The sequence below is a fragment of the Lolium rigidum genome, chromosome 3, assembly GCF_022539505.1.
Source record: "Lolium rigidum isolate FL_2022 chromosome 3, APGP_CSIRO_Lrig_0.1, whole genome shotgun sequence".
NCBI lineage: Eukaryota > Viridiplantae > Streptophyta > Magnoliopsida > Poales > Poaceae > Lolium > Lolium rigidum.
In genome coordinates this window covers 203,603,940-203,615,407 of record NC_061510.1, presented here as the reverse complement: position 1 = coordinate 203,615,407, position 11,468 = coordinate 203,603,940, and the positions used below count along the sequence as shown (strand labels likewise).

Genomic DNA, 11,468 nt, shown 5'->3' with positions numbered 1-11,468 from the left:
TGGTTCAGGCTGTCCGATAAAACGACTTTGATGCACACAATGGTGTGCTCTTCCAGGAGATTAAGGTTTTAGCTTTTCTCAAGTTTAGTTCTTTTACAGTTTCGTTGTCCTCAGGTGTGTAATGAAGTGGCTGACGCTCTTGTACCCCAAAGATGGTCCTCGTACCCCAAACCACCAGGTCGAGCTCCTAACTTTGCTCGATCTTAACAGCGATCTTGCTGTGCAGGTTGGTTAATGGAATTTCATCTCAAACCAAGTCTTGCTGTTCACACTTGGGTAGTACTTAACCAAAGTCTTGTTGTTCACATTTCGGTACTACTCCTAGGTGATAGTGATGGCCGCGTTATTTATACTTAGGCTAACATCATCAGCAATGTTAATCATGTCCTGTAAGTACTGCACAGGCGCAATGCTCGCGGCTTCGCTCCAGATCTAGCAATTGTTTATACATACATGCACATAAATATGCCAGAGGTGCAACAATTTTCAATTCTAGTTGGCAATATTACATATTGATCATTTCTCTAGAACAAAAGCACTGAATGTTAATTCAACGCTACAAAAAAGAACAAATGTAAGGCAGGAATCCATGATCAACTGCAACATGGGTGAGAAACAGCGATGCCTACAATGCAACAAATCATTTAAGCAGCATTATGCCACATTATCCTAGGCAAGCTCAATCAAACTTATCTAATATGAAGGCAAAGGCTAACACAACAAAATTTTACAAACGTCAATACAACTACAATCTTTGGAGGTGAGCTCAGTTCGTATAATAAACTGGACGAACAAGTGTCACTAGTTATCATTTGATACACCGATTTCGCAAATGCTCCCAAATTCACACACAAGGCATCAGCTAATGCATGCAACCCCTCCAAACACGAAGCCCAGGCACGCAAAATCTTCTACTACAATCAAACCTAGATAAGATGAAAATGAGGTGTCTACTGCCAGGAACCTCGCAGCATGATACACAGAAAACAGGAGTGCACTGACGAACTAATCTTCATCCATAGCACCTTGTTGGGGGGGTTTAGGGCCTCCTGCCGGCTTTGCCATGATGATCTGTGTTCGTCACAAGTATTAGCCCATGAATAAACAACCACAATTTCATATTTCTATGAAGATGAGCAAAAAGATATACTCGTACCTGATCTACCCGTAGTACAGTGCATACAGCATCCGCTGAGTATTTTAGAGCGAAGGACCTGATGAGTCAAAGAGGTGAAGTGAGACATCTGTTAAGCTGTGGGCCCAAACACACCAAAGCATGTACTTAAAACACACACAAGTTATTGAACTGTGCATGAAAAGAAACAAAAATATGTGTACATTGACCATCTTGGGTAGCATTTTTTACAGTATGAATCAACAGTTTTAGTATGTGTTGCAGCATATCAGGAAACATGGCATCTATAATAAGCAACTAAAAACATGTTGCACAGGCTCCCAGCAGGATTAAAAATCTATTGGCAACTAGATATCGATTAATGCTTACTTTGTGACATAAAGGTCCCATATTTTCATAATGGATACATCCTTGCAAGCGCCTTCCTCAAGGTCAATGCCAACTTTCACATTGCCAGCAGCATGCTCAGCATAGAGAGAAGATATTATCTCCATTGCACCAAGTCCAGCATTTTCAGACAGGGTTCTTGGAACCATTTCAAAACTTTCACCGAATTTTGCAATGGCATACTGGTCCAACCTGGAAAATTGAACACATAAAGCAAAAAAAGATATAACATAACAGAATATTAAGAATCATAAACCAACTACGAAAAAAGATTAAAGAACGAACACGTTCACGTATCGAATCTCTTTTGAGTCTTACAGAAGTATAGAATTCAAATAAAAACACACATAAATGCAAATCATTAAGATTAAATCACAAGAAATACGTGAAGGTACAAACTAAATGCCCTGATGCAGAAATAGGCTGCATCTGGACATCAGATGCCAACACTCCTATCTTTATATCCCAATTAACAAAGCGAGAACATGCACTATAGTTAATCTAATCTACATGACTATTTTTTTGGTAGCCTCGTGTTTCGGATACGTCATTTTACATGTACATGAAATTTGTTGTCAAAAACAAGTGCAGTTACCCTGTTTCCTTTAGAGAAAACTCCTTCAATCTCTGCGCCAGTTCTATCTCTGTTGCTGCAGCACCTGGAATGATCCGACTATCCCTGCACATTGACTGGTATAAACACCAACAGTCAGAAACCAATTAAGCATACCTAATAGGCTAATACAATATGTACAACGCAAGGAGATCAGTTTCAACCAACATGGCACGCATACCTTGTATGTGTTGACGCCATCATCGACAGCTCTTTCGAGGTCATCTAATATACTATCAGTGCTGCCTCTCAAGAGAACAGTAGCCACGGAGTTTCCACCTTCTTCATTCTTAACAACAGTAACCTATAAAGCAAACCAAATGTGTTAAGGAAGCACAAAGTAATGTTACTTGAGAAAGCATAAAGGCATGGAACATACCCGAGCACCACCAATTTCTTCCACCGAAACAGAGTCAGCATATCCTAACTCGTCCGCATTTGGTCTGCTAAGCTTCAACTGTTTATCAAAAACGACGGAGCATCAGAATAAGCTACTATGCTATTGAATAAGAAAATTTTGAAAGCAGAACTTACAAGTGCTATTGATCCAGTAGTACGGCAAAATCGTCTCAGTTCAAACTTTGAGCTGACTTTCAAAACCATTAGCCTGTAAACCAGAAACTCCGTAAATATAGCTTCTTAAGTGGGACCAAATCATGCTCAACTGTACAAATCAACCTATCTTTGAGATGCCTTCTACTATTACAACCACCAATTAACGGTTTAAGTTCTCTCAAAATATATAAAGAAGTTCCACAAGAAAAAACTATCCAGCAGAAAAATCAAAAGATGAAAATTCATATAAGAGAAATACTGACTTGTAACGTTCACAAAAATGCAAAGCCATATCGCCAACTGCTGCTCCACTGACAATAACCTTGGCACCTGAGTCAGCCACAGCTTTGATAAGCTCCTCCACCTTAGCTTCCTCAGTTTTAGCGTAGTTCTCAAGCTGTGAACATCACAAGCACATGCAATATAAGGTAGTACACATATTAATCGATAACAGTGCTTCACATGAACTAAGCAGAACAATAAATCCAGTAATCCACAGAACATACAAGGATATTGAGAGTTGAAATCATAAGAAAACCAGTCACATTTCAGTATTTTGGAATTGTTGACTAGCCTAGTGATGGAACCTTAATGGATCAGACCAAAATATAGATGAAAAATATCTCTACAACATGAAATGTATTACAAGAATTTCCAAAAGCTCAGATTTATAAGCATAGCATATGTATAACTGACTTGGATACTGAGAAGTTGTAAGAAAAGAAGTCGTATTTCGGAGTTATTGACTAGCCTGTTGTTGGAAACCCTAATGGATCAGAACGAGGTTAATACATGAGAAATTTCTTGACCACATGAAATGCGTTATAAGAATTTCCAAAAGCTCAGATTTGGGATCATAGCAATAGCAATCAGACAGAAGCACGCAAATTTTCATGTTTCTTCATAGGCAAAACTTTAGCTGTCTGACCTTAGTAAAACTGACTATGATGATTAAATGCAATACAAATATCTTTGATTACTCAAGAAAACATCAGATCACAGAAGAATGAAAGAAAGTGTAAAACATCCACTCAGAAACAACCACCATTTTATGTAGTTGCACTGGCATGATTAAAGCCAACGCAGAAAGAAGTTTTGCTTCTACGGCGTAGATATCTACTAAATTAGAAACATAACTGGAATCACAGAGAAGTAAACTATACACCATCCGTTCTCAGCACAGTGAACCAGCATAGTGTTCATGGAAAAAACACGTAGAGTTCAGGAATAATATTGGTCATAGAAATATACCTGCTCAGCAGAATGGATCAGGACAGTTCCCTTCGTTTCAGTTGCAGAAGTGTCGACACCACCAGCAAATACTGCAACCTGAATAATGATTGATTATGAAAATAAGAACACTGGCAGGAACCAATGAATTTAGGCATGAAATATGAAGCATTCATAAGAAAGGGGTAACTGCAAATAAAAAATACAATGCATGAATGCAACACATTACAGTATATTCTAGCTAAAAATTGAAAAGCATTTATCGGTCCATGGTGTCCAGTACCAGTGACAGCTTAAGGGCATGTTTGGCTATAACCAAACTACACATACAATTTACAGATAGGCGAAATTGATGTTCAAAGAATGAGCAGTCATGGAAGCCATATTCCCAACAGCAACATATTTTCAGAAAGACAATATAAACCACCCAGATTTTTCCACAAGATTGCTATAAGTTAACTTAGCTACGAAACAACTATGCTTAAACATTTATTAATAAAATTGTTATCATTGAACTTAGCTACAATATACCATGCAACCCTCAGGCCTTTGCATAGTAAGCAAGCAACGATAGAGATGATCCAGTATCATAGTAACTATAAAGCATAACTTCAAAAAGGTAGAATTATTTGAGTTACTGACATGCACATAATAGCGAATGAACTATTGATATTGGACGACCTGATCCATCCATTAAAAGAAATATTTCCTTCATTCCATATTAGTTGTCGCAGATTCAGATGTATCTATAAACAAAATGTGCCTAGATACAGCTAAATCAGCGACAACTAGTATGGAACGGAGGCACTAGCAGCACCTGTTATATGCTACTCCCTCCGTTCTATATTAGTTGTCGCTTATTTAGTACACCACTTTATGCTAAATCAGCGACAACTAATATGGAACAGAGGGATTAGTATTCTACACAGTGGGAGCTTCCCTTACATTAGAAATGCACTCATGGTAGAAAATAGATATACATAATATATCAAAAGAAACACACTATAAATGTAGTGTACAGTTTTTAGCTTACCTTGGCCTTCTCCACCCTTTTTATGCTCCCAACAGCATCATTTTTCAGAACCAACCCACGGACTACAGATGAATTGTGCAGACCACCTCCAACCAGCTTTGCCACTCTAACATTGTCAACATTGAAGTTTGCCGGATTTTTGGGGCAAACTTGGATACAGGCCTGAAAAGGCATGATAAACAGATTAAACAGACCTACTATTAGGGGTATATATATTCCATGAGGTAGAAAAAAAGTCTTTCTAAGGGACGGTGGCAAGGATTAGCTTACATCAGCGACAAGGGGACACAGCACATCTTCCTGGCCGAATTGCTTGCTCGCAACAGCAGATTTCATCCTCAACACGACCTCTTCCATGTTCCTTACATCCATGTTCTCGGAGCCTTTCTCCACCAGATCCTCCAAAATCTCAAGCGTCTGCACACCATACAAACAGAGAGATTAGACAAAAGCATGAGGCGCCTACCAACATACAACAGGATTAATTATAATATTATAATGCCTATTTAACTAGAGTGTAAATACCTTATTGATGGCCTTTGTGTACCCAATGATGATCTCACTCGGATGCAGCCCCATCCTGATGAGCTCCTCAGCCTTCTCCAGCAGTTCGCCAGCAAAAGATATGGTGAGGTTAGCTCCGTCTCCGATCTCCTCCTGCTGAGCCCTGGCAGCCAGCACCAGGAGCTTAGCGGCAGGGTGCTGGACCTCAAGCTCGTTTACAATTGTTGCAGCATCGTTCGTGATAAAGAGCTTGTCCAGATGATTAATGACCATCTTATTCATCCCTGAAACAGAAAACTAACACTGTTAAGGAACCAACGTCAGCCGATTCTGCGGATCACAGAAAAACGGCCTCGCCCCTAGCCATTTCTAACACTATACACCCGACGCGATCCCCGTGTCTATCGAGGGCGCGACCTCATAGCGCCGAGATCCCACAAGGTCTACTAACCAAGCCGCCAAAGGAAGCGCGGAACGGGTGAAGGGCACTCACCGTTGGGGCCGAGGGAGGTGCGCGTGATGGCGGAGAGCTCGCGGGCGGCGCCGATGTTCTTTAAGACGGCCTCGTCGAGGCCGGAGAGGTGCTTGTGCCCATCCTTGAGCATAGACTGCATCCCGTACGAGGGACCTGCGCTAATGCCCACCATCGTCGGCTGAGGTGAGAGCGAATGGTGCCGCCGCGAGAGGCGGAAGAGATCTGGTGGTGGCCGGAGTGAGGCGAGGCGGATCGGAAAAACCCTAGTGGTAGCCGCTGTGTTTATGGAAGAGGGGAGTGGAGTTGTAGAACGGCTTGGCGCTGGGAGCCCTAGGATCCGTAAAGCTCGGCCTGGTTTGATCCATTCCATGCGTTTGGATGGGCCGAATGGGCCAGCAACAAAACAGATTCCTTGGCTGCACCTGGACGGAGAGACCACGAGCTTTGAAAAATGGCGATTTACACAAAAATAACCCTTTTCTGAAATTATAACACAGACTGACCTTTCGGGCAAACTATTTCACCCATCTAACCTTTTTTTGTGACGCCCTTCACAAGGGCGCCACACATGGCCGTGTGGCACTTGTGAGGCCGGCGCCACTCTCCCATCCGACGTGGCGCCATCGACGCTGAGGTGTGCTCGAGTCTGACGTGGCTGGACGTGTGGCGCCGCTCTCGCCGGCGCCACACTTTGAAAGTGTGGCGCCCGTGGCAAGGGCGCCACACATCCACTTATGTTTGCTCGCGCGAGCCCGCCCCAGCCCGACCCAGCCATTTCCTTCTCTGTTTCTTCCTCCCTCAGCTCAAGGCGGCCGGCTCTCTCTCTCCCCCCCCCCTCAAATCCCTACTCAAATCTGTTGAATTTCGTCAGATCTGCCCGTGGGATCGTTCCCAACCCGTTCCTTGAGGTAATCTCATCTGTTCCCCCTCTTTTCATCCATTGATTTTGTGTATTTGGGTGAATCTACATGTGAAACCCTAGATGTGGATTTGGTTGATTTGGTGGTTGAGATGGATTTGGTTGGATGTTAGGTTTGTTGAGGTAGGAGAAATGGTAGTGTGCTAGTTTGTATGGGTAGATTATGTTGATTATGGTAACTAATGAACACATGTGTGTATGTGTTGTTGCCATTATGCTAGGGGGATGGAAAGAATTGTCCATGTTCATCATGTGGACAAGGATGCTTTTTTGAAGGGAAACATAGAGCCGGACCCGGAAGAGGTTGACTTGGTGTTTGACCTTAGCCCTAGCTTTGCGGAGGTGGTAGCACAAGTGAGGGTTGAGTTGAATTGGAATGAGTCAAATGATGGTGTTGAGCTAGAGGGAAGGCATAATGTGGGGTTTGGAATGCACACCCGTTGGAAGACAATGCGGATCAACTCGGAGCAACGTTGGTCCGTGTACAAGGAGACGGTGGCCGGGTCACAAGACAAGGCTTTGGAGTTGTTTGCAACCAAGACGGTTGATGCTCGTATCGACCTTGACCTCAACCGGCCCTCCTCCCCCGTTCAAGAGAGGAGTCCACCGCCCATGAGCCAAGAAGAAGACACCCAATCTCCCATTGTCCAATCTCCCATTGCCCAACAACCTCTGTTGGACAATGAGTATGACGAGTATGACGACGGTGATGATGGTTTCGAGATGAATGACAACAATGTCGGTGACTTGGATAAATATTGGACGCAAGAGGAGATGGACCACTCCATTCCTTATTCCCGATGCTATGCGTCGGACTCGGATGATGATGGACCCGAAGAGGAAGTTGACGAGGATGGCTTGACGGCTAAGGAAGTCGAAAGAGCCGAGATTTTCAAGAAGGTAACCGGACGGGACATTCGGGTACCGTTGTTCCGTGATGTTAGTCTTGCGGATGGAGCCGTGGTTGATGGTGGCAAAAGTTTACTTCTTGGATCTAGGCCAATTTCCAAGAGATATGTGGATGGTACGACGGCTATGATCTCTAAAGGGCTCACGTTTGATACCTTCTTGGAATTGAAGATATGGTTGAAGGAGTTCTCGATTAAGCATCATCGCCCTTACATCGTTCATCACTCGGACTTGAAGAAGCGGTACACACTAAAATGTGTGGACAAAAGGTGCCCATGGGTTGTCCGTGCAAGACCTTTCAAAAAAGGACCCTCTTGGCACATAACAAGTTGTGTAGCCACTCACATGTGCCGGGGGCCGAAGCTTGATGGCAAGGATGCGCAGCCGGACCACCGTCAACTCACATCCGAGTTCATTGCATACAAGCTCTCGGCGGAGATATCATCACTCCCTATCATGAGCATTAGGTCCGTGCAAGATACGGTGAAATCCCGGTTTGCCTACGACGTCAAGTACGGGAAGGCATGGAAGGCCAAACAAGCCGCATTCAAGATGTTGTACGGTGATTGGGAGGAAGCATACAACCGAGTCCCTAGGTTGTTGTTAGCGATGGCCGCAACTAACCCGGGCATGGTGCATGTGTTGGAGCCTTCCGCAACCAAAATGACATTGCATGAAGGTAGAAGAGTGAGGGTATTTCACCGTGCATTTTGGGCATTCCAGCAATGCACGAGGGCATTCGAGCATTGTAGGCCGGTCATAGCCGTCGATGGTACCTTCTTGACCGGGCAGTACAAGGGCACACTATTGGTGGCAATAGCAAATGATGCGAGCAACCGTTTAGTACCATTGGCTTTTGCATTGGTAGAGATTGAGAACAATGATAATTGGCAATGGTTTTTCCATATATTGAGGACGAGGGTCATACCACCTTCAAAGGAAGTGTGTGTCATCTCGGATCGTCGTCAAGGAATTCTCAATGCGGTGGAGCTTGACATTCCCGGGGTTGCTCCCTTGCACCACCGATGGTGCATGAGGCATTTTTGTGCAAACTTCTATCGGGCATGCAAGAGCAAAGAGTTGTCTGACCTTCTTCAAGATTGTTGCCTCGCTTACTCTGAGCGCCGCTTCGCAAACCTATACAACGGCTTGCTGAAGCACAAAGGCCTCAACGCGGGTGGTCAAGAGTTTCTTCATAGGCACCTTATATTTAACTCAAAGTGGGCAAGAGCTTATGATGAGGATGGGAGGAGATATGGCCAAATGACAAGCAACATGGCCGAGTGCTTCAACAATGTGTTGAAGGGTGTCCGTGCATTGCCCGTGACGGCAATAATTCAATACACATTTGAGAAGTTGAATGTCTATTTCCAAAAGTACACCGAAGAAACGGAGAAGGAAATTGCTAAGAACTGCGAGTACCCAACGAAGGTTGAAGAGTTCATGCTTTTTCAGGCGAGGAAGGCGGACTCCCAAACGGCTACATGTTATGACAATGTTGACTGGGTTTACCAAGTGAATGAGTCGGGAGGCACCACACAAGGTGGTGTCCAACACGGAGGCCGGGCTTTCCATGTGTCCCTAAAGACATGTGAATGTACATGTAAGAGGCCCTCTTTGCTGCATTTGGCATGCTCCCACTTGCTAACAGCAGCACGCACTAGACGTGTCGACTATAATAACCCGCTCACCGTTCGGGAGTCCGAGTTCTCCATCCTTGCCACAAAGAGGACATGGGCTCCAAGGTTCTCTCCATACTTGGACCAATCACAATGCCCGGAGTACCATGGAGTGCAAGTTTGCCCAGATCCGAAATGGAAGGTTGTGAAACGTGGAAGAAGAAAGACAAAGAGGTATCACGGAGATATGGATAGATGGGGTCATTCGGGAAACAAGTTATTCCAAGAGGCTCGCGAGCCAACTAATTGTGGATCATGCAATAGTAAGGGCCACAATAAAAGGAAATGTACATCCGGCAAAAAATCAAAGGGCAATGATGCTAGCACAAGTCAAGCATCAAGTAGCCAACAAGCTTCAAATCAACCTCCAAGCCAACAAACCCCAAGCCAACAAACCCCAAGCCAACAAGCTCCAAGCCAACAAGCTCCAAGCCAACAAGCCCCACGACAACAAGCTCCAAGGCAACAATCTCCAAGCCAACAAGCTCCAAGCCAACAAGCTCCAAGCCAACAAGCCCCACGGCAACAAGCTCCAAGGCAACAAGCCCCACGGCAACCAGCTCCAACGCAACAAGCCCCACGGCAACCAGCTCCAACGCAACAAGCCCCAAGCCAACAAGCTCCAAGCCAACAAGGTCCAAGCCAACAAGCTCCAAGGAAACAAGCCGCAAGGCATCAACCACAATGGCGACATGGTCCAAGGCAACCAAGGATCCATGTAGGACTTAGTAGAGGTCGGCATGGTGGCCGTCAGGGTACTAGTATGCTAGGATACCTAGCGGGGCCTTATCCGTATGTGTCTCCAAGTTACTAATTGCATTGTCCTATCTATTTTCCTATTCTGTCACTAACTTTGGTTTTCTCAATTTTGTTTTCAGGTATGGCAACTCAACCCACCAAGGGGAAGGGGGCGTGGGAGGGCAATGAGAAGGAGGAGTCGGTTTGGGAGGAGGCGGTGAGGACGGTGCGGAAGAGGGAGAAGGAAGAACTTGAGAGTAAGAGACAGGAGGAGATAGCTAACAAGAAGGCGGAAGATGACCGTATGCAAAGGGAGTATCAACAATACCTATGGCGCAAGAAGAAGAGGAATGAGAAGCTCCAGGCCGAACGGGACCGTCTATGGAGGGAAAAATTCCAGAGGAACTGGCAACTTGCTCAACTAGCGAGGGAGAGGGCAAATAGGATGCACCTAGAGGAGGTGGCTAAGGAGGCGGAGCGCATCAAGGAGGAAAGAGCTCAAGCGGAGGCTTCAAATACGGAGGAGCGTCACCATTTCTTCGACTCCGTGGTTCAGTTGGCTCGTGACATAAGGAGAAGGAAGAACTGGCTGAAGAATCTAAGAAGAAGAAGGTGAGGGGGAGGGAGCATTTGCCACTCAGTGATGTCCCTTTGGCTATGTTCTTCTTGTCGAACATTTATGTTGTCGAACCATGAATTTGTGTGAACCTTGATCTTCTGGAACCTTCGTGTCGTTGAACCTTATTGTAATCGGAACCTTCATGCCGTAGAACCCTTATTTGTTATTTGAACCACTGTTCAAAAACTAGGCCGATTCAACGATTACTAGGCCGATTAATCGCTACTAGGGGCCTGACCGTGTCGATTACCATTAATCTCTTGTGTTAATCCTTTAGCCCGATTAATCGTACCGAAAGTCCGATTACTAGGTATGTTCCCGATTAACTACTTGGTCAAAAAAGTTATAAACTTTTCAATGCATATAGCTAGTACAGGCGCTACCCCTCCCCAATAAAGTAGGTTTTGCAAAGCTCCCGCTTGATTGCAGCCTCCAACAGCTCGAATTCCGTTGTCGCCAACTAGTTCCTTGCCCTCCCAGACCAGTTACTTTCAGTTGCCTAGATACAGGAGCTCGACCACCTTGAGTAGCTCATGCAGGAGCTCAAGGGCGCCTTCGGTAGGTTAGGTGGTTGAGGTGTAAGAGGGGTCATACCCTAGGTAGGTGGTTGGAGAAGATAAACTTCAGAGGTGAGAGGATAAGAAGTGAAAGGAAGAAATGCGGCTTCGACTA

The 11,468-nt window shown here is 44.8% G+C and overlaps 1 protein-coding gene across 1 annotated transcript; it reads right to left on the bottom strand.

Annotated features, from left to right (window-relative positions):
• Window positions 1–679: 679 nt before the first annotated feature.
• On the bottom strand, window positions 680–6,232 carry LOC124702905 (T-complex protein 1 subunit theta). The gene is made up of 13 exons (XM_047235089.1): window positions 5,951–6,232; window positions 5,479–5,741; window positions 5,224–5,370; window positions 4,954–5,115; window positions 3,942–4,019; window positions 2,954–3,087; window positions 2,670–2,742; window positions 2,515–2,592; window positions 2,317–2,439; window positions 2,118–2,212; window positions 1,505–1,714; window positions 1,157–1,214; window positions 680–1,071 (listed from the first exon to the last, which is right to left on the bottom strand). Exons 1-13 carry the CDS (start codon window positions 6,102–6,104, stop codon window positions 1,006–1,008), a joined length of 1,641 nt encoding a protein of 546 aa, XP_047091045.1. The 5' UTR covers window positions 6,105–6,232; the 3' UTR covers window positions 680–1,005.
• Between the last annotated feature and the right edge of the window lie 5,236 nt (window positions 6,233–11,468).